This window comes from Nycticebus coucang, chromosome 9, assembly GCF_027406575.1.
Source record: "Nycticebus coucang isolate mNycCou1 chromosome 9, mNycCou1.pri, whole genome shotgun sequence".
Classification (NCBI taxonomy): Eukaryota; Metazoa; Chordata; class Mammalia; order Primates; family Lorisidae; genus Nycticebus; species Nycticebus coucang.
The window spans coordinates 64,063,545-64,087,820 of NC_069788.1; the positions used below are offsets into that span (position 1 = coordinate 64,063,545).

General features: G+C 42.5%; 1 protein-coding gene and 1 pseudogene across 4 annotated transcripts in view; one reads left to right on the forward strand and one right to left on the reverse strand.

Annotated features, from left to right (window-relative positions):
• JARID2 (jumonji and AT-rich interaction domain containing 2) overlaps positions 1-24,276 on the reverse strand; it is a 277,560-nt gene that overhangs the window by 49,314 nt on the left and 203,970 nt on the right. For all 4 annotated transcript variants that reach the window (XM_053603827.1, XM_053603829.1, XM_053603830.1 and 1 more), the window contains 2 exons: positions 19,327-19,496; positions 4,196-4,372 (listed from right to left, as the gene is read on the reverse strand). In XM_053603827.1, coding sequence (XP_053459802.1) covers positions 4,196-4,372; positions 19,327-19,496 — 347 coding nt within the window. The remainder of the gene's footprint in view (positions 1-4,195; positions 4,373-19,326; positions 19,497-24,276) is intronic.
• Positions 17,201-18,323, forward strand: LOC128593792 (60S ribosomal protein L6-like; annotated as a pseudogene).

Sequence of the window (24,276 nt, forward strand, 5' to 3'; positions counted from 1 at the left end):
CAGCTGGGACTTTGGACAATAGCATGGGATGGCAGGCCTGACTGGAATCTGGAAGAGACTCAGACAGCACAAGGATAGATCGCTTAGGCTACCACGGACCCCCTGAACCAAGGTTCAGGTTTGGGCAAACAGAGAGACACTACACAGCCGTCCGGACAGTTCTCACGGCAACAAGTTCCTGGACTGTGCGGTAGCTGAATATAAAGGGAGTGCTCTGAAACAAGGGCCAGGCCCTTCCCAGCTGAAATATTGACATAAACGAGAAAGCAGAGACTTAAGAGGTTGGGGACTGGGCTGGTCACACATGACCTCAATCTAACTAAAGCTGTAAGTCAGCCACTCTAGATCCCAAAGACACAAGGGCTTCACCTTGCTAGGAATTAAAATAAAGCAGATATACTGGAGACTACAGTACATTTTTGTACACGACAGCAGAATATAATTTTAAAAAGAGACATAAACAAACAGGACCTGTTATCCAGAAAGCACAGTCATTAGATGTATACGGGATAAGGACTATACAAGGGCCTTCCAGCTGTGGTGTCTACAAGACTCAGCAAAGCACAGAAAAGTTAAGCACGAGTTAAGTCAGTCCCCTGCTAAGCCCAGCTGCTCTGGGTATGCTTCCTACCACTCCTGTGTCTTATGCTGTGACTCTTCAGTGTGAGAGAGGACAACGGGGAGGAGCAGCAAAAGGGGGCGGGGGGGGCACCTGTGCACCTGGGACCACCCCACCTTTTTACCTAGTCCCCTCCCACTCTAAAACTAGAGGCTCACACTACCCTACCAGGCAGGAGACATTAAAATTCTTTAGTACAGAAAACCACCCAACAGCCTTTTCTGGAAACCTCTTAGTTAACTAGCAAATCCCCAAAGGAAAAAATTTAACCCCTTTCTAAGTACCATACTATTGTTTGCCCATAAACATTAACTCTTTAAAATAGTACAATTCCATAAGGCTTCCCCGAATTGGCAAGGTATCTGTGTATAAATGCACCCATGCAGACACGTACCTACAGTTATAAAAGTCACACTTTCCTTGATGCCTTATGACAACAGTGGCCAATGCAGAATCGCTACCCTCTTTACTTTGGTGAGAATTAGGAGAATTCAGACAATTTGGTGACCTCAACCTCCTTATGTACTCCCATACTGCCCTTCACTGCCCCTTTACCCTGCAGCTCATGTAAAATGGAAAGTAAAGATTAATGTACACAGATAATGAAAATTTTTAACATCCACAAGTATGCTTTATGGGAAACACTCTGTCCCTTGGGTTATAGTGCAATAGCCCACTAAAACGTCAAATTCCTGGGCTCAACCTATCCTCCCACCTCTGCCTCCCAAGTAGCTGAGACTACAGGTATATGCACCACATCAGGCTCTTTTTTTCTTTTTTTTGGGGGGAGACATTCTATTGCCCAGGCTAGAGTGCCATGGCCTCAGCCCAGCTCACAGTAACCTCAAATTCCGGGTTTAAGCCACCCTCCTGACTCAGTTTGCTGAGTAGCTGTGACTACAGGCACTTGCCACAATGTCTAGCTAATCCTTCTATTTTTGGTAGAGACCAGGTCTCACCCTTGCTCAAGCAGAGTGAGAACCAGGTCTCGAACTCCTGAGCTCACGTGATCCTCCATCTCAGCTTCCCAAAATGCTATGACTACAGGTGTGAGCAACTGTATCCAGCCATACAATCAGAAGATGAATCTATGAGAAAATTATCCAGTGAAGTTAAAGTCTCTTCATCAAGCTCAAATAATTAGAGAAAGAAAGATGCTGAGAACCACAGCTGCATAAGTCGATGTGAGATTCCATTCAACTGATCAACATGATGAATGAATTTCACTAGTCCAATCACACTCAAATAAAACGGTGAAAAAACCAACCAACCATTTTTCCTATTACTTCAGACAGAACTGGGCGATCTCTCAGAACTTGATTCATTTCATCTTCTTCCTGTATCTAAAATCGCCAACAGTTCCCTACTCTCTGAGTTAGACTTCTCCCACCTGCCTGGCAGAGTACGTGCTATCGACTGTCTCCTGTCCTTCCAGGGCACCCAAGCACATCCCCTCATGTTGGTCGGACAACATGCCACCCGCCCAGAAACAATATTTTGCATTCCACCCTTTACACTGTTTTTCTTCCCTAGAAAGTTCATCTGCACATCCGCACTCCAAAATATACGCACACCTCTCTTTCAACCATCAAGATTCCCTGATGATGACACTTAAACAGGTAATAACTTGTTTCCTCAGTGGTTAAAATATAGTTTCTATTTTGCAGTGGCTCCATCTCCCCAATTAAACAAGTCATTAAAAGGGATCAGGTCTTATACCTCTTCACTCTACCTGAAACAGCCAAAAGCTGCAGGACAGATGAAGGAACATTTAAGAAGACAATGCCAGCAACAAGGAAAGGCAGGCACAGATGTCCATCCTGTCTAAGCTATGCTTATCCTGAGCATCTATTTCCTGTGGATTACAGAAAGGCCAATGCTGGCACAGGGTACAGGCCTTGAGAAATGTTCCTTTGCCTCAGTCACTTGGTCTGCCATTTGCAACAGAGCCTCTCTATCTCATAGGGTCTTTGTGAGTCCAAAATAATATTGAATGTCTAAACGGAGTAGCTGGTAGGAGCTCGACAGAACACAGCTGTAACATCTTCTGGCCCCATTATCTTTGCTACTCTCTCCTTGTGGCCTCTTTCCCCCCTGCCTATGGTGCCCCAGTGAGTTATAGCAGGGGTGTCCAACCCGTGGCCCAAGAGCAGCATGCTGATTTTGTGAGTGTTTTTATTCGCTTATCTGTGGTGTCAGATACCACATAAAGTATGCACTGATTATTATCATTATTATTACTGTTATTGTTATTTTGCTACTCAGCTTTTACTGGTGTTTTGTAAATATCATGTGTTGCCCAAAGCAACTCCTGTTCTTCCAATGTGCAGCAGCAGAAGAAAAAGGTTGGACACCCCTGAATTACAGGGCCCTCTTCAAAACTGCCTTTGCACACTCTCCTTTTTATACAAGATATGATACTCCTATATATATACTGCAGGATCAACTTCTAGTTCTTGTCACCTTTGGCCTACAATTACAACCTCCTAAGGCACTTCTTCTTCTTAAAGTCCCTTATCTTCATGAAAACCTGATCGTCAGTGTAAGTCAAACTTTTTGGACCGCAACTCTGCTGAAAATTCAGGAGGTACTTTCTTTAGCCAACTTATTTAAATAAAATAAAATTCCCTTGCTCTGACTCCCAATCTTCTCTCCTCCTTGCCTCCACACCATAACACTCAATAGAAAATCAATCTACTTCATAATATACATGCATTTTCCTAACTCCATGAGGAATAATAGGTTTATACTGTATCCACCTGCTAAACTAATAATTAAAAGTGGACCACAATAATGTTTCGTCAAACCTTTTTGCCCATCCCAGGCAGATGAAGTTTTCTCCTTCTTCTGATCCATCATCCTTTCTGCAACCTAAGAATATATATATTCTTTTTCTTTTTTTAATTGAGACAGATCTTGTTCTGTCATCCAGGATGGAGTACATTTGTGTGAACATAGCTCCAGAGCTCAAGCAACCTTCCCACCTCAGCCTCCTGAGCAGCTGGGACTACAACTGCATACCACCACACACACTGAGCTAATTTTTAAATTTTGTTTTTATGTAAGGTTTCTTGCTATGTTGCTCAGGCTGATTTCAAATTCCTGGCTTCAAGAACACTCTCTCCTCAGCCTCCCAAAGTGGTGGAACTACAGGTGTGAGCCATCACTCCTAGCCAATAGTTACATGCATTTTAATAATCTAATTGCCCAGAATAGCCTGGGTAACACTGTATTGTACTAAAAGTCACTTTGCCCTTAAAGTAGCTGGCACTTAGCAAAGCATCCTTCATCTCTTCTCTTACTTGTCGCCCTCGGGAGAGGGCCATGGTGCTGTAGCTTACGCCAACCTCAAAGTCTTGGGCTCAAGCGATTGATTCTTTTGCCTCAGCCTCCCGAGTAGCTGCTGAAAACCACAGGAGCCCACCACAACACCTGGCTAGTTTTAGAGAGGGAGTCTTATTCTTGCTCAGGCTGGTTAGATTACTCTTCCCTGCTTCTTAACAGATGCCCTCTTCTAGCTCGCTCATCCAAGCTTGGATATTATTTTTCTTTACCCAAGTTCAATGGTGGACCTACCATGCCCGTTGTGAGCGTGTTTATGGGTTTTTCCTTTCCTGGGGGTTGACTGGCATGAAGATGAAGCATTGTTGGTGGCTGTTTTGATGTCTTCTGTTTCCTCATCTTCCTCCTCGATGTCCTCCTCATCCTGAGAGCTTCCAAAATATACCATGCTGTTGGGCAGCGCAGGAGAACCTGGTGGGTGACAAAACATAGCTCAGAAACACAAGCTGTGCCCTCACCTCTTCTAAAGGGAAAGCCACAATGACGGCCTTCATGAATGTATGAAACTAAATTCTCACTGCCAAAGAGATAACACAAAACTCTTCACCTCCACAGCCATTTTAATCTCTTTGCAAATACCCCTGCAAGTAGAACTTCATTTGTAGAACTTCCTTCTCACAGACTGCCAACAAAATTCCCCATCAGGGGTATGATGCCATTCACCAAAATTCTAAAAATATCACCTGACTAGTTAATGATAAAAGTTACCAGAGGATTGAATTGAATAAGAAAAGGTAAGTGAAATAAAACTATCCTATCCTATCAACCTACCCGCACTGTTGAGGAAGAAAGACTACTACTTTAGATTGTAATTTAAATCATTAGACTTTAAAAAGTGAAAGAAAACACTATCAGAGAGAAGTAAAAACAAAAGATAACATTTCCTTATATGAAATAACTACGTTGTAATCGTAAGAAATGAATGGCAGATGTGGCTTCCTGAAAATTCCAATGTATTTAGAAGCTACTTTGATGTTACAATTAGGATAACAGAAAGTAAATTACCAAAATAAATTCCAACTAACTAAAACTGTTGAATTAAAAAAAAAAAAAAAAATGGAAAAACCTACATCCTCACCCTTTCACATCCTAACCTGTCATCCTCAAATGTTTTCATTTTGAATTTTAAATTGCTAACACAAGAAGCTCGATATTATAAAGAAGGGCAATTTAGGTCTTCTTCATCAAACAAAGTCAATTCAGATTAAAGTGAAGAGTCACTGGTGTATTGTCTGGGACTAGAGGTTACTAAAACCCAAAAATGATCCCTTTCAAACTTCTTTCCCATCAAGTACTTTTGAGACAGCTAGTATTACATTGCATAATAACCAATAAATGTGAAATTCAGGCTCAGCACCCACAGCACAGTGGTTATAGCACCAGCTGCAGACACCAAGACTGGCGGGTTCATACCCACCCCAGGCCAGCTAAACAATAATGACAACTGCAACAAAGCATAGCTGGGTGTTGTCACGGACACCTATAGGCCCAGCTACTTGGGAGGCTGAGGCAAGAGAATCGCTTATACCCAAGAGTTGGAGGTTGCTGTGAGCTGTGACACTACAGCACTTTACCCCAGAGTGACAAAGTGAGACTCTGTCACCACAAAAAAAAGTAAACAAAACCAGTAACAACAACAACAAAACAAACAGAGAAAATGCCTAGATGTTCAGTTAAGCATCTAGGTTTCAATGGTATCAACCAAAGAAAAAAAAAAAAAAAAATCTAATGAATGGATTTATTTAATTATCACATCACCTCAGCAAATACAAACAGATGCAGCCTGTTGTGTTGCTAAAAACAAAAGGAATGGAAGACAGGAGACTGAGGACAAATGAGGGATGTGGGAGAGCTTGTGAGGGACTGGTTCTCAAAGTAAAACCTGTAACAATACCAAGTCTGAGAAAGGAGAATCATTTCAGCTAAGGAGTTTGAGGTCACAGTAAGCTAGACTAACGCCACGTACTCGGGCCTGGGCCACAGAGTGAGACACTGTTGCAAAAAAGGAAAAAAATAAAAGAAAGAAAAAGAAAATGGGTTTACGGACTAAAGCCTGGTATTACATTCCAATCCCATCAACTAACAGCTGTGAAATTAGGCAAGTGATTTGTTCTCTGTGACTGTTTATAAAATTCATAAAATTGGAATGAAGAGTCTATCTCAGAAAATAAATTTAATTTAAAAAATAAAGGTGGATCATCAACAAAGAACAGGTTGTTAAAGCAGATGGGGGAGGTAGTATGATTAAGGGAAGGAAAGCTTCTAGGAAAAGGGAGAGTGGAAGAAAAGGATTGAAGCTCGGTAATAATGAACTCTGGGTACCGGGTCAGTTAACTACCACCAGAGGCCAAGTGTCCTTGGTTCAGATGTTAAGCTAGCAACCGTTCTCCTCTCTGGCAGGTACCCCTCGGGGGCAACACTGTCCCCTGGAGCCTGGATACGACCTGACTCCAAGAAGCCACGTGGATCTGTCAACTGTCCACTAAGAAAAGTACACATAAGTGATAAGCATCACCCCTAGAAGGGAGAGGCCTCCAGACCCTGTCTGAGCACACTCCTACCTAGTATCTCATTAACCTGGCAGTCAAAGTGAAGTACAAAAGAATAACTCCAGCAGAGGCTGATACTGTGTATGCCAACACCGTGTCACCACGTGGCTGCTGGTAAGCTGGTCTGCAATAGGAAGGCCAAGCTTTCCAGACCAGGGGAAAACTCGGCGTGGGCAAAAATGAAACAGAAAGTGGCTTCTTTGTTTCTGACTGAGACAAAACCAGTAAGATCATCTCACATCTCATGCCAAAGTAAAAATGGTCAAGGTGATAGAAAAACACTAAACATTATAGGCTAATAACTCAATTTTAAAAAGCTAAATGACAACCTCAACTACACAAAATAGAGTAAAAAGCAAACAGCACTGAAAACATTTGTTCAGAAGTAGTTATTTCTTCTTACCTAGATACCAGCTTAATTGCTTAATTTACAAGTACAGAGGAGGAAGAATCTGGTAGCTACAAAAAACCCTTAATGCAAACACCAGTCTGAACTATTTATTACTGGGGAAAATTAACCCATATTTCTCAGTATAGGTAAATGGACACATTATATAATTATATTGTGGTGAGTCAAGGAAAGTTGAAGTAGATGTATTTGAAAAGAGAACAGTGTTTTCCATTAAAAACTACCTGGTAACTTACAGATCCTGGCAAATACAGGGTCAGCTTCCAGGAAATTTATTAGGGGAACTATTCTCCACAAATGTCAAATGAGGCAATCTTTTGAAAAGCTCACTGTGGGTTCAGCATTCATGAAAATGGGAATGGAGCTTCAGGAAGAGAGAGCTGAAGACAGCTGACTCACAACCTGTAAATGCTTCCTAAGAAGAGACCTTCCCCTTCCCAAAGCAGGGGGTCAACTAGGATAGTGAAAACAAGGGAGGCTTAGAAAGGCCTCAAGGACCCCACAGCAAGAATCATGAACTCCTGTTCTCAGGGGCAGACTCTCAGTTAAGACACAAGCCCCATTCACATTAATTAGCAAGTGAGAGCAGCTGACTGATCACACGCAAGCCATTACATCTCTCCTTCACAAACTCTGTGGTTTCAGAGAAATAACCAAGGTTCACATTTGAGAGGGTTGAGAACTGTGTGGGTTTTCTTGGGTGGAGGAAGGGAGACGTTATACATGGTAATTATAAAATCATATTTAGTATATAGAGTTTCCTTTTAAAATTACAGACAGATTTTCTCTCCCGATTATTCAACTGCATTAGCAAATGTGAAAAAAAAAAATCTGAACTTGGATCAGATAAGAGGAATCGGGAGTACGGAATGCATCTGCTCTTTGCCAAAGCCGTATTTCATTACTTTTCAGAATTAGCTGGCAAAGTCTCCACAATATTTACTGAAGTGCAAACCAAATGTTTTCATCTGGACAAAAATCAAACTGCGGTATGTTACAACCACAACAGAAATCATTTTAATCCAAAAGCTTGCTTTCTCTAATTTAGGCTGTGGTTTCTATAAAATTGGATTCTTCTCTATGAATCATATACACAGACAAGCCCTCTTTCCCATTATTTTCCCTCCCTTGACCAGTTCTTGATCTTCACAAGCCAAACATAGCTCAGGTCTATTTTGGAAAGACCCTAAAGGGATTCCCTATAGGCTGCCATTTAGCTGGGGAGTCCAATTTTGTTGCATGACCCAATTAGCGTGAGGTTGGCCCACTGAGTTTGCATTTGCCATGATTCATCTTTAGGATACACAAACAGAATAAAAAGCAATCAGCTCCTATCAGCATATTAAATTAAGGAATGAAACTTCAAAGTGAACTGGTAGGGACTGGGGTGAAAAACAAAGGGAAAGGACCAGAGAGGTCAGAGGAGAAAGCATTTGCCGTAACTACCTGGGTTCATTCATCCAACTGTGTATGCACCAGACACTCTTATATACATCAGGGACCCAAAAAGACCAGATCACTACTTTCATCTCACACACTGTATGAACACACAAATGTAGCAAACTTTCCCAAAGACTCTAGGACAAGTGGAAAATGTGGAATGGCAATCTCTTGGGTCCTGCCAGGTCCAACTTTACAATTCACAAGGGGAGAAAAACTGACAATAGAAGCATCATTAATTTGCATAACACCCTAAAATTATTTGTTAGATCCAGATACTCCAGGTGCTATTATTTTAAGTTTATACACATTCCTGTCTTAAATATTTTATCTCTATTAATAGAAAACTAAACACTTGTCTTAAAGAAAAGATAATAATTGAAATTATAATAATAAAATTAATGTGTTCCTCTAAATTCACAGCTGGCACCAAGAGGGATATATGTAGCGGAGATGGGGAAGTAGCCCTCCATGCCAGAAGTCAAATGCAAAGGGAACCCCTATTCTTTACAAAATAAGGAGCAGCCTGTCCAATAATGCAGATCTTAGGACTACACTGTAAAAATGTGCACATCCAAAAACCAAAAAAAGAAAAAAAAAATACTAGTCATTGAAAGGGACTCTACCTGGAATCCAAAACTACGATGAAACCTCAGCTCTGGCTGAGGGTGATTACTTGCCATGAAGCCTGGAGCTTGTACTCAACTGTACAATGAGCATGAAGTCTTTGGGCAAAACAGTTTTTATGACCCAAAGGCTGTGAGGAAATGTAAGCAAAACCATCCTGAGCAACCCACACTGTTATCTTTATGCTAATCCATGGTTTCAGTGACAAGAACAACTCCCAGCTATAAAATCATACTGCCATTCTTTGTCTAAATAAGTGAGCTTTGCTCCAGTGATAGCGAAGGCAATTTATTTCCTATCTTCTTTCCCAAATAAGAAAGTAAGCACAACTGGTCAGGAAGATCTGGTGGAGTGTGAAGGTGCAAAATGAACTCAATGACCAGAATCTCCTGTATGATCCCACAACAAAGGAAGTGGGCAGCATCTGTCCCAAAGAGCAACTAAGAGGAGGGGCCCAGCAGAGAGGATACAATGACTAACACACCACTTTCCCTCCTGGACCTGGCATCTTTGTCATTAAAGCTGGAACATTCCCCTTTGCAACCTTATCTGCATTGTTCTCTGCACAGCAGTTTAAAACACGTACTAATACACATCCGATCCTTTAATGCCACAAGGTCTCTGGGTCCCTTTATCTCAGCCGAATATGCCAATCACATCATACAGCAGCTATGATGGCACACAGCCTACATAACGTATAATCATCACAGTATTTTCTCAAGTTGAGAAGCGGCTTCTTGCTCTACTCACAGCCACTACAGACCAGCGAAGTCTGTAGGCAACTTTGCGAACCATACCACGCTTCCTCAGTTCCCAACAGACATGATGAACACTCATCTTTCATGTGGGACATGCACACCCGGGACTTTAGTCCTACAGTCAGCAAGGTGCTCGGGGCTGCCATTTCTTTCTTTTCCTTCCTTTCCTTTTTTTTTTTTGCAGTTTTTGGCCAGGGCTGAGTTTGAACCCGCCACCTCCGGTATATGGGCCAGTTCCCTACTCCTTGAGCCACGGGCACTGCCTCCTTTCCTTCCTTTCCCTCTCCTTGTTTCTTTCTGACAGAGTCTCATTATGCCACCCTCTGTAGAGTGCTGAAACAACACAGATCACGGCAACCTCAAACTCCTGGGCTTAAGCGTTTCTCTTGCCTCACCTCCCAAGTAGCTGGGACTATAGGCACCCCCTACAATGCCTGGCTATGTTTTTTTTGCTGTTGCTACAGTTGTCATTGTTGTTTGGCAGGCCCCGGGTCAGGTTCGAATCCGCCAGCCCCAATGTATGTGGCCGGTGCCCTAGCTGCTGCGCTACAGGCGCCAAGCCAGTGCTGCCATTTCTTAAAGTTTTTCCCATGTATTCCCTAAAAGGATTCCCAGAAAGGACTACAAAATATTAAGGGACTTTTTAGAAAGTAAGGAAAAGGCTAGAGATGATTTTCAGCAATTCTACTGAATCTGTGCTAGCGCCACTGGCAGGAAAAAGAGATTTTGCTTTATCTTCAGGGAGGGCAAAACATGTTCACAGGCCAGGTGGCCTGAGGCAGGGAGAATCCTTGGGGTATAAAGTCTTAAGAGTCTTAGCAACTGAGCAAGGTAGGAGGGCACTTGAAAGCAATCCATCCTTTCCCTTCCCAAACCTCAAAAATTCCAAGGTTTCAGATTTCTTCATTACTAGCTGATAAACTATCCTAGCAAATAATTAGCTTGCTCAGCGTAACTGAACTAAGTAACACAGACTTTAGAGGAAAACCAAGCATATGAAGAATCTGAGGCTGCCTCAATCTGGAGAAAGGAGGGGGGTAGCCAATGAAACCACCAAGGCAGGGGCAGTACCACTGTGGAACACACACTTTCAGCATTGCCACTCTAAAAATGTAAGATGCAACACTACTTCTAAGAGACCATCAGAAAAAAGTTGTGTACTGCTATGACAATGTGCCTTCCTCCCTAAAGAGTTTATACAATGTAAAGTATTCCCACCTTGCTCAAGGAAGTTCATTATTACTGCCATAGTGTTCCTGGCAATTGGGAGATCACTTAATTGCTTTCTAGCAGGTTAATCCCCTTTCAGTCTGTGACCTCTAAATCACCCCAGGCTTTTGCATTTGTCCTACTTACAATTCCTAGTCCTTAATACCCAAGGCTGGTATACTCTATCAAAATGGTGCCCCCTGTCAGGAAGGCAAGCGAAGGTCTATGGAGAAATCTCCATGGGTGGGCTTTCTCTTCCATTACCTGTAGAAACTCAGCCGGTCTTTTATTTTTGTTTTTTCAGACAGACTCTCACTTTGTCAACCTCAGTAGAGTGCCAAAGCATCATAGCTCACAACAACCTCAAATCTACAAGTCAGAATGCATAGCTATTCTTAAAAATGGGATCTCAATCTTAGACTGATCTTGAACTCCTGAGCTCAGGTGTCAACCTGCCTTGTCCTCCTTGGATTTTTACCCACGAATCTTCCCTTTGCATGGATTATAGGCATAAGCCTGTGCCGGGTTCAGCTGGTCTTTTAGATCTAGCCCCACCTAAATCTCAAGTCTAGTCTGCTTCTTCTCCACTCCCTCTGCCTAACCCCTCACTGGGAAAATATTAAATGAATGTACAGGGCTGGGCGCAGTGGCTCACACCTGTAATCCTAGCATGCTGGGAGGCCGAAATGGGAGGATTGCTTGAGCTCAGTCGTTCAGGACCAGCCTCAGCAATGGTGCCGCCTCATTTCTACTAAAAATAGAAAAATTAGCTAGGTTTTTTGTTGCATGCCTGTAGTCTCAGCTGCATAGGAGAGGTTGCTGTGAGCTAGACTGAGATCACAGCATTCTAGCCTGGGCAACATAGTCTCTGTCTCAAAAAAAAATTATTATTATTATTCATAACATAATATTAATAATAATCATTAATTAAAAAATAAATAAATGTACAGCTAACCCTCGGTATCCAAGAGCTCTGCCCAACCGTAGATTCAACTAACTATAGACTGAAAATACAAAAATTGTTAACTGTGTCCCTGCTGAACATGAACATTTTGCTTGTCATTATTCCCTGAATACAGTACAGCAACTATTTACATAGTATTATGAATTATAACTAGAGATGATTTAGTATATGGGAGAATGTGCATATATGCAAATACTACACCATGTTATGTCAGGAATTTGAGCATCCAGGGAAAGCAGGGTTCCCAGAACCACTCTCCCAGGATAGCAAGGATGGCTATACTTGGATGACTGCCTCGGGCACCACTTTGGTCTATTTAATACCCATTAGCAACTCTATAGCAATTGTGTGCTATAGATAATACGAATTTGGAATGAAGAAAATCATGCTTAGAGAAGCTTGAGTTTTCTGGCCAAGATCCACAAGCCTATTCACCTAGGATGGCCTCCCCTGCAGCCTCAATCCATTTTCTACAGAGGTGCCAAAATCAAAATCATCCTCCCCCTTTTTTTGAGACAGAGTTGCCCCAGGCTAGAGTGTTGTGGAGTCAAAGCTCACACAGCAACCTCTAACTCCTGGTCTCCAGCCATCCTCCAGCTTCAACCTCCCAAGTGACTACAGGCATCCACCACCACATCTGGCAAGATTTTCTTTTCTTTCTTTTAGGAGAGTTGAGAATCTCACTCTTGCTCAGGATGATCACAAACTCGTGAGCTAAAGCAGTCCACCCACCTCAGCCTCCCAGAATGCTAGGATTCAGAAATGAGTCACCTTGCTTGAGCCAAAGTCATCTTCCTGACCACCTGGGCATATCACATTACCTTTCATTTGGAGAACCCAGATACGCTATGTTCTTCCTTGCTTTAACTCCAGGCCTCCAAGTAATAAATGCAACCGCCATCCAAGCTTTAGCAGGGGCTTCATTCTGCAGGACTCCTCAATGCCACTCCTTTCCTGCAAATGTTCCTAATATACTCAAGAACCACCTCAAATGTCACTTTCTTTGTGCAGCCATCCCACACAGCTTGTGGCAGAGCTACCTTCCCATTTTTTAGGGGTACACTCGGCTTAACCCCCATACCACCTGATACTGCTTTCATGTGTCTAATCTCTGTTTTCTAGATGTCTAGCACATGCAAAGGGTTCAATAAAGATTTGCTGAATTAATTAGCAATTGAATGACAGCTGATCACTGAAGATTCTGTAAGACAAGGGGAAACAAAAGGCAGGCAGTCCCAAAACAAGAAGGCATTGTTCCATAATGGCTGACAGTGAGGTTATTTACCAGAAATTCTCCATAAAAAGCCTCCCTTTATCAGCCTCACTGTGGCACTGATCTGTGATGCCAACAGTCACGAGAAGGAACCGTGTGTAGGTTTGTGTGTTTCCGGAGTCCCCTTTGGGACTCTCCCTTGTTTGCAGTGCCCCGTAAAGAGGAAAATGTAAATAAGAGAGTCATTTAACCTGCCAGTGCTCCGCTGCATTAAGCTCTTTTTAATCTGTTAATAATCATAGTCAGAACAAAGACGAGACGACAGAACTCATTAAGAATAACGAGAGTGGTGACAGGGAACGCAGCAATGGTACGAATCATTGCGTGCAGCACGCGCTGAAACCCTCTTCCCCGCATGTGCCAGAGAAAGATACTAATTATGCCTCTGGCAAGGGACATGTGGACCCTTCAAAGCAGCTATTTAAAGATAAATACACTGCGGGCAAACACTTCAGGACTGGCTGCAACATTCATTCCACCCTCCTTTCCTTTAGAAATATTAGGTCATAGTATTAAATAAGAAAGAAACCAGCCTTGTCAAACTTAGCTGAGAGGTCCCTGAATGTTTTAAAACACAGTTTGTTAAAATCTCTAAAGCTTTTCTTTTTTTTTTTTTTTTTGTAGAGACAGAGTCTCACTGTACCGCCCTCAGATAGAGTGCCGTGGCGTCACACGGCTCACAGCAACCTCTAACTCTTGGGCTTAGGCGATTCTCTTGCCTCAGCCTCCCGAGCAGCTGGGACTACAGGCGCCCGCCACAACGCCCGGCTATTTTTTTGTTGCAGTTTGGCCTGGGGCTGGGTTTGAACCCGCAACCCTCGGCATATGGGGCCGGCGCCCTACTCACTGAGCCACAGGCGCCACCAAAATCTCTAAAGCTTTTCACCCAGAATGACTAAGGGGTGTGCTTACATATTCTATACTAAGCCCAGTATACAGAGTTTTTCCTCCTCCCCCACAAGGTTTTCCTTGAGGATTACTTAATGGGAGTTTGGGGGAGAGAAGGCATGGTCTTGGGCTCTCTTGTCATCTTTAATGGATAACGAACAACAAGGTTTAAAGAACTCCATTCGCTGTCTTTCCCTCAGCCTCACAATTTATTCTCTTCCATATTCCAAATCAGTGCTGAGACTATTATAGGTAATAATTGGGGACGGGAGGGAAAAAAATGACCTGTAATCCTTGGCAACAAACATCACTTCCAGGTCTTTGATTTGATTCCTTCATTATTTCTGCAGCCAGACTTTCTTTCCTATAAATAATGAGCTTATTAAAGCCTGCCTCCTTTACCCCTAACAGGGCCGCTGTCACCCAAGGGTGATGGACTGACTGGACTCCCTATGGTGAACGCTAGGTCTGGGCCTCTGACAAGCTGTGTTTGGTTTGGAATCAGCACCCCCCAACCAAAAAAAAAAAAAAAAGGCATTACAATGCAGGTGTAATAAGGTTAATGGGATTCCCACCTGTCAACTTTGCCTGAAAAGGCTTCAGATGAGGCAAATATTTAACTGTTGGATATACGTCATCAGCAGTTGATTATCAAAAAGTTAGAAATATATCAAAATGTAAATTAGGAATAAGATAAATAATAAGACATCCACAAAATGAAACATGGTTAAACTATTAAAATGATATGACAGACATTTATGTGACACTATTAACTAGGAAAACTAGACTATAAAAATAAAAGTATAATGTAGTATCATTTCAGAATTTCGGGGAGAAATGTATTATGCGTTCACATAGAGGCATGAGATATTCACAAGGGAGGAGGGGGTTACCCAGTGGTTGTCTGTGGGAGATGGAGGGGAGGCTATTTTGAGTTTATATTCTATTACCTACATTATCTATCTTTTCTGATTATATTCATTAAACAGAAAATACTGTTATGATTTTTTAAAGGTTCAACACCTTGTTTTTTCTTCATTTAAAATTCCTAGAAAATTATCACAGTGCCACAACACTAGGGATTGTGTATTTAACCGTTGTACACTTCGAAATCTAAGTTTTAATTAGTGCAAGCTGTTACATATTAAAATATGCCATCTAATGTCACCAAATCAATCAGATGTCCAGGGTCACAAAGTATCACAGAATTCATCTGTCATTTGGAGCTTATAGAGCCAGACCCAGGTAAACACACCTGTCCTCATGAAAATATGACAATTCAAAGCTGGCTCATTTTTAATACCACAGACTTAAAAACTAAAGGAGAAACAGTAAAAGAGTGTAATAAGAGTCCTTGGTTTGTATTTTGGGGGGTGGGGGTGGGGGGGAGACAGAGCTTTAAGCTGTGGCCCTGAGTAGAGTGCTGTAACATCACAGCTCACAGCAACCTCCAACTCTCGGGCTCAAGCGATTCTCCTGCCTCTGCCTCCCAAGTAGCTGGGACTACAGGCACCCGCCACAATGCCTGGCTATTTTTTGGTTGCAGCCATCGTTTGGCGGGCCCGGGCTGGATTTGAACCCGCCAGTTCAGGTGTATGTGGCTGGCACCTTAGCCACTGAAGCCACAAGCACCGAGCCAAGAGTCCTTAATGTATACCAGCAAAAAACAAATAACAAAACCTGTTATTATTGCCTAGCTCCTAAATGGAGGAATAAATTCCAAGACTCCAAGAACACCTAAAAAACTGTTTTAAATATCTCTTTATTTAACATTTCACATTATTTAAATCTTTACTGCATTTGACATATCAAAGAAATAAATTCTACGAAAAGATGATTCTTTTGTAGAACATAAGCATAATGGAGATAAATTGGTGGGAAGCCCATCAAGACCCAGTGATCCATGGCTACTACAGAAACAAGAATATAATCACTCTCCTTCCTTCTGCCTTGAAAGTCACCAAGGGCTATCAACACAGCCTACAATGTCAAGTGTAAGCCTCAGTTCTTTGTTTTCTCCTCCCTAACAATTAAGGCCTGAAGGCCACTGGTAAAGCGGGTCAACTAGGGAAAGGATGGAGCAAGGAGTAGTTGTGGGTACTGGAGCCAAGTGAAAAGTTACAGTGGAGCAGAGATGGCAGGAGGGGGGGAGACCGAGAAGACTGAGCAAATAAATATATTAAGGGTAACAGGAGCAAAGTTTTCTCAGGGTTGAATGCAGAATGGAAGAAAGTCAGATGAACCCTTTGGTGTTATAATAAAATTGATAACTCCATGTTAACTCATGATTTTAATAAACACAGAGTTCTAGAGATATATCTAGATATACTCAATGGAGCATGGAACACACACACAACCAGAGAACAGGCCTAGGAGAAGTGACCAAAGCTCAGATGTAGGCTTCTAAAGAGCAGAAGAAACCCAGATTCCCTGGATAAAGGGCCAATTCCAGGGCTGAAGGCAGGTACAAAATGAGCCTGCTGTGTTTCACTGTGCTAGGAACAAGGCTAAACAGATGACAGGAACATGTCAAAAGGACACAAACACAAGGCTGAAGGAGCTTCACAGATTATGATCTGGAATCTGGCACAATGTGAACACTGAAATAAATAACGATAGTAACAGATTACAACCCTTTAAATAAAAATGAGTATAAATGGATGTTTAGAAAAAGTCTGATGAGAAATGAAATATACACACACAGCTTCAAAGAAGCTACCCCCAAAATACTTTATAAATTACATAGTTTGAAAAAGATAACTTTACACTGGATATAAACACCATCTACAAGGGACAGACTGAAATTATGTGCTCCCAAGAGGACACAACAAGAATGAAGCCTGACTTCTGTGATGTTTCTGCCAAAACCACAAACCTGAGCGCAATCATGAGGAAACACCAGGCAACCCAAGCTAAGACATATTCTACAAAGTAACTGACCTATAATCTTCAAGTGTCAGTGTCATCAAAGACCGAGTCTGCGGAACTGTTCTAGATGAGGCAGACTACGGACAGTTAAAGGCGCTGCACTTAATTCTGAATAGGATCCTTCCACCCTAAACCAGGACATGAGAAAGCACTGAAAAGAATGTGACATAGATTTCTCTTTCCCATCTTGTAAAATGGCGGGTGAAAAGGTTGAGAAGCTAGTTCCTAAAGAGAAGAGACCTGAGACCAAAAGGGGAAGCCCCACTATAGCCAAAATCCAGTTCTGGTCAGAGGAATAGGCAGGTGCTCCTGATCTGCCACGTTTTCCAGAAAGGCGATGTGTAAGAGGAAACACACTGTGGCTAAATCCAAGATTGAAAAGAAAAAGAAAAAGAAGCCGAAGGTCCTTGCCACTGTTACAAAAGCAGATGGTGGCACTCGGGAGGTGAAACTTCACAAAATGCCTAGATATTATCCCACAAAAGATGTCCCTAGAACGTTATTAAGCCGCGACAAAATACCATGTAGTCAGCATGTGAGAAAACTGCGATCTGGCATCACACCCGAGACCATTCTAATTATCCACACTGGGCATCACAGAGGCCAAAGGGTGGGTTTCCTAAAGTAACTGTGCAGTGGCTTGCTACTGAAGACCGCATCCTCTGGTCTTCGACTGAGTTCCTCCACTAAAGACACATGAGAAATCTGTTATTGCCACCACCACAAAAACTGACAGCAGTAATGTTAAAATCCCAAAGCATCTTACTGATTTATTTCAAGAAGCAGCAGCTAAGCTAAGCGCAGTGGCTGGCACCTGTAATCCCAGTACTTAGGAAGCCCAAGGCAGACGGATCATCTGAGCTCACAAGTTCGAGACCAGCCTGAGGTAGAGCGAGACCTTGTCTCTAAAAATAGCCAGGTGTTGTGGTGGGCGCCTACAGTCCCAGCTGCTTGGGAGGCTGAGGCAAGAGAATCGCTTGAGCGCAAGAGTCGGAGGTTGCTGTGAGCTCTGGCGCCACAGCACTCTACTGAAGGTGACAAAGTAAGACACTATCTTATAAAAAATAAAAATAATAATAAAGCAGCAGCTGCTGCAGAAGCCCAGACACCAGGAAGGCGAGATCTTCACCACAGAAAAAGAAATACAAGATAACAGAACAATGCAAGTTTCATCAAAAGCTGTGGACTCAAAAATTTTACTGAAAAATCAAAGCTATTCGTCAGCTCCAGGGCTGCCTGCAATCTGTGTTTGCCCTGAAAAATGGAGTTTGCCCTCATAAACTGGGGTTTCAAATTTCTGCAAAAGAACTTAATTAAATGGCTGACACATTTTTTAAAAAAGAAGACTGTGAAATAGATAGATGGTTGAGGACCGCCTTGTGTACTTCCCAGTTCAACCGTTATAGAAGAGTGCCGTTTTTTGAAGGAAACATACCGTAATGTATTCAGTAAGGGGGCGATGGCTAGAAACTTACTCTTAAAAAGTCAGAAAAAGAAGTTATTTTTAAGGTACTTAAATCTTTTTGTGACTTATTTCAAAATGTTTAATAAAAACTAAAATAACCCTGAGCTTCTACCAATGTCCTATAGCAAAGGCCTTCCCTTTGTATTCATTTTCTTTCCACTAGCCTCACCAAAAAACCCTCCACGTTCTTGACTTCCCATTTCTCCCTCCCTCTATCATTTCCTACAGAAAAGCCTCCTCATTCTCTGACAATCCGTTCAGTCCTTTCCTGACACCTGTTAGAAAACGTAGTTCCTGTAATAAACACCTCCCCAAATGAGCCTCTTCAAATCCCAGACCATCACCTGGCCTCCATTAACTGGCCCTACTCACAAACACCACCAGTACTTTCACTGTTCTACCCCTGTTTTTCTTAACGAGGCACAGGGCTGGGAGAACAAGAAGCCCTGGTCGCTGTGGGCTCACTAACTGACAGCCTTAAGAAGCAGTAGAGAAGGGGACTTCACCTCCATGCACAAGGCCCCTGCCGAGAAAAGCTACCTAATAAAACAAAAAGAAAAGTTAGCAATGGGTGGCAGGGAGAAATATTATTAAAATTACAAACTGTGCAGTGAGAAGCCAAGATGGAGGATATCAGAGTTAAGTGAAAACAGATGAAATATGAAGACTCTCAACAAACATCTGGTACAAAAACCACATGTAGAATGCACCTCTAGGTAGGATTCCTGTCTTTCAATTCTCCCTCAAACAATCCTGGGGACTGAAGGATGAATGTGGCAGACAGCTATCCCTGTGATTTTATTCCTTTCTCTTTCAGTTAGGTCAATCCTTGCAAATGAACTGGTAATGTCTTACCTCGAAGGCAGAGAAAGGTAAGAAAATCTTCTGTCTTGGGCTTCCTTTTCGAGAGGTCCGAAATCTGAGTAACTGGAGGGGGTAGCAAAGGCTCCGCTATCTTGACTGGAGTTGTGCTGGGACTATTCGGCTGAGATTGAGCAAACTTCCTTTGTGCTTGCAGCCTGGGCCTGTAAAAGCAAAGGAAAATTAAAAATAAATTAAGCAGAGACCCAAGGAGATAGACCTGTATGCAGCAATAGAATCATGACACACAAGGGGGAAAAGATCCTATTTCAAGCAAAGTCTTTCTAATTAAGGTTCTACACCACACTCTCTTAAACCATAGGCTTGCTTGAAAGAGCAAAAAAAATTTGATTCGAGGGCCGTGTTTTGTACATGGATATAAAATATGTGCTATGGACATGGGTATGTGTGTATAAACTACACGTGTGCTCCATAAAAACCGCACACGGTGTTTTACAGCACAGGATTAATGGTGCTGTGCTTTTATTTTATTTCATTCCACAGCAGAGAAGGAAAACCAGGTTATCCCACTGCATGCACATAACGTGCCCTGCTTTCCTCTGATAGGAGCCCAAACACGCAGTCTCCTCTTACTGTGTCCTTAATACAGTCCACCTTTACCCCACAATCCACGGCCGCCCCAGTCTTCTACTCCAGATGGAAGTGTGTCAACCTCCAGTGTCTTCTGAACACAGTCATAGAAGGTCACCACAATAACTGCAGTTTGTAATACAGAACAAAAACAACAACAAAAAGGTCCCTCTAGTTTGCTGGGTAACTCCAAATTATGGGTGACACTCTGCCGACAGAGCTAAATGAAAACTCTTTGTATAGATTTCCACCGGAATGGGGGGTGGGTAATTTACCCTTCAAGCCTCTCTTCCCCGTTACAATCCCACATTAAGTCCCTAACTTATTCGCTTGATCCCTACAGAGTACAACTCACCGTTTCCTTAACTAGACACCACACCTAGCACCCTACCACCTTGAGCCACAGGCGCCACCCTCCTTTCCTTCTTTATTTACACTGTAACCAACAGTGAAACTTTCCTTTATCTACATAAAAAAGTAGACTAACATACTTTTACTATATGGCTAACTAAACTGCTCTAACTCTAACTGGGATCTCAATCTTACAACAGAACAGCACCCCCAGGAAAGAGAACTTGTTTGTGTGCTACTTCAAGCTGTCTATCTAGACTTGTTCACTGAGATGCTCACAAAATATTAGACAGGCAAACAGCACAGAGAACCCAGAAGCAGTCCCGTGGTATATGGCTTGAAAAAGACCTAGTCAGAATCCCAAACACCATGTTGGACTAAAAATGCTGCCCACTCCAAAAATAATTAAATAACAAAATTAAATAAAGCACAAGTCCTTGAAGACTTATCGTAGGGGATAGATTACATAACACAGTAAGCATAGACAGTAGCATAGTATCTTAAATTGCAATGGTCAAAATACTGTTAACATTTTAAAATAACATGCTAGTAGTATTTAAGAACCTCCCAGAACAAAATACACACACTGTCTCTCTCACTGTTTTCCATTTTGGGAAAACTAATACCTCTACATTTAACCTCATAATTCCCCATACTTGCTACTCGAAAATATTTAGTGCCAAAAACTTACATGGTACATCCATTCTTGGCTAGCCTATTTAGTAAAATTGTTTCCTTGATTCAACTTTTCCTTTAACCTTCATTTCTCTTGTATCCTAACCCATATCTATTCTTGCTCTCCTCATGACCCACCCAACACACTACTACCTACCAGGGGTCCTCAAACTACGGCCCGCGGGCCACATGCAGCGGTGTGATTTTATTTGTTCCTGTTTTGCCTTTTTACTTCAAAATAAGATATGTGCAGTGTGCATAGGAATTTGTTCATAGTTTTTTGTTTTAAACTATAGTCCGGCCCTCCAATGGTCTGAGGGACAGTGAACTGACCCCCTATTTAAAAAGTTTGAGGACCTCTGATAGACCATACCCATATTCCCCATACAGACAGACATTCAATGAAAAGGAAGAAAGCATGACTGCTTCACCTACTTACAGGGCCATCTTTGTGTAGTCTTTGAAACATCCACACGCATCGCACATCATCAAAAAACAATCTAAAACCCAACAACAGCCAACCTGAAATAGTCACATTAACAAATATCAAGAAAAAGTCGACCAAGTTTAACAGAAATTCCCAAGCTATGGTATAATAAAGGGAATAAAGTGATGCCACTATCTCCATGTTATGGTTTTTGCAACCAACTGACTATGACCTAAGACAGAATGGACCAGAAGTATGGAGCTGAGCAAGCAGCTAAGCCCAGAGGGAGCTCTGAGAGGTCAGAGACAGGGGGTCAGGGGCTCTACAGACACCTCTAGAGAAATGCTTCTCTAACTCCCTGACACGAGGAACATCTCTGATTTGGTAATTTTTTCCCCTTTAAATTTTATTATTTAATAGCACTGGAAAATTAAAACTAGGGGAGAAAAGACATAAGGCAGACAAAAATACAAACCCTAATTTATCATGAGACATGAAATCATTCAGTCAATCTACAGGCTCACTCTCAATCTGTACCCAATTCACTCGTGGGCACCACAGTCTTAAGAGGAAGGGAAGGCTAGAGAAAACTGTCTGCTTTCCAACACTTCCTCCAGGCGGACTGACCCCAACAGAACTACCTTCCTTTTACAGCAAGGCTTCTCTTTTACATCAACCTTCCTGTTTTAAAACAAAAAAATTGTTCTATTTTTTGTTCTACTGAAAAGTTGTTTTAATTGGCAATTACATAACGTATACATCTTCGTTGGAATGGACACAATTCACACTCTTGAGTACTGCAGGAAGTTTATAGAAAGACCGCCTGCGTGTGAACAGGATGTTAGCGTTCGCTGCTTTTTTAGAAGTCAGGGAAAACAAATGCCACACATGATGAGAAGACTCTGCAGCCACAATGCAAAACAAACAAGTAAACACAGACGAAGCCCAGACGACGGAGGGAGACACAGTAAGATATTGTATAATTCCAGGACCTCAAAGATAAACGGCTCCTATCACTGTTCAAATAAAAGGTACTTCGTGCCTGATGACTTTCCCAGCGAGACTAAGAAAAATAAGGCAATAACAGATTAAAAAGTGGCAGCAAAATAAATTATCCCTCAGAGGAAGCAGCCAAGCTCCCAAGTGATTAAGTATTTTGAGATTCAGATGACACCGGGAACTAGAGAACAAAACAAACCAGTATCTTTTTCAAATAGGCCAGAAAAATCTGTGCTGTCTGCCAAGGGCAGGTCTGTGGTGTGGCTTTTCCTCCCGCAGAATCCCAGGAGGATGAACAGAGGTGCCGACTCTGCTGGCCACACCACCGAGGAGTTAGGATGATACAACTTAAGAGTCAAGTCCTCTGAGTGAGCAATCTGAAGGGCGGGGTATGTTTCAAGGACAGGATTCCTTCTAAAGACTCCCTCTAGAAATGGGGGGGGGGGGGGTTAGACATGCTGGAAACCCACAATTTTGCACCTGGAGATGCTGGGGACAGAAGTGAGGAAGGAGAGAGGGATGTATTCAGCACCCTGCCCCAAGCCTTGCAGGGGAGGTAGCAAACCTGCAGGCTGTACCATTTACTGACTCCTTCCCTTCCATCAGCTGAAACTGTCACCAAAACAACCCCCCCCCCCCAACATTGCACTATTAGAGTAAAAATGCTTTAAAATAAGAATACTGTTTGGGCTAAGAGAGAGTTCCAGTTATTGTTGGGGTTAGGGTGAAAAGACGGCTGAGGGGGAAAACCAGGAATGTAAGGTAGAAAAAACAAGATGTGGGCCACAGGTTTAGCCCACAGGGACCTTACTGCCCTGGTAATACAGAGAAAAGTCTAGAGAAGGTGTCTGTCCCACACATAAACCCTGAAAAGAACAATGACAGCACCACCAGCACTTTCATGTTTCTGTTGTATTAACTTTTTAAGGAGACCCCTAACATGTATTTACTTTTTTTTTTTTGAGACAGAGCCTCAAGCTGTCGCCCTGGGTAGTGTGCCGTGGCTTCACAGCTCATAGCTACCTCAAACTCCTGGGCTCAAGTGATTCTCCTGCCTCTGCCTCCCAAGTAGCTGGGACTACAGGCGCCCGCCACAATGCCCTGCTATTTTTTAGTTGCAGCTATCACTGTTGTTTGGCGGGCTCGGGTTGGATTTGAACCCACCAGCTCAGGTGTATGTGGCTGGTGCCTTAGCAGCTTGAGCCACAGGTGCCGAGCCAACACGCATTAACATTCTAAGGAGACCCCGAAGCATATTTTCATGCTTATGTCCATGAAAACAATTAAATCAAACCCTCCAGCAAACCACATTAAATGAAAATAGAGAAGACGTGAATAAATAGTTGATAAACGAATAGAGGGCGGTATTTTATTTGCAGTATGGTAAACCTTGGGGTTGTGGCAGTAGAGGTGAGAAAACAAGTTGTTTCCTATCGGATCATCACTGGGTAGTGTGGGGAGGGACAGGAAGAGAGAGAGAAGCAAAGAGAAGAAGACAGATAAAAAGGGGGGAAGAAAGAATTAAAGGATTACAAAATTCAAACAGCAAGTTTAGAAGAATACAAATACAAGCTGCTGTTTCTGTTTGGTGTATTTGGGATAAATGTTCAAAGTTAGTAACTTCAGGCTTGGTGTCCATGCTCAGTGGTTAGGGTACTAGCCACATACACTGTGGCTGGCGGGTTCGAACCCAGCCCAGGCCTACTAAGCAACAATGACAACTACAACCAAAAAAGTAGCCGGGCGTGTGGCAGGCACCTATAGTCCCAGCTACTTGGGAGGCTGAGGCAAGAGAATCACTTAAGCCCAAGAGTTTGAGGTTGCTGTGAGCTGTGATGCTACCGCACTCTACAGAGGGCAACAAAGTGAGACTCTGTCTCAAAGGAAAAAAAGTAACTTCA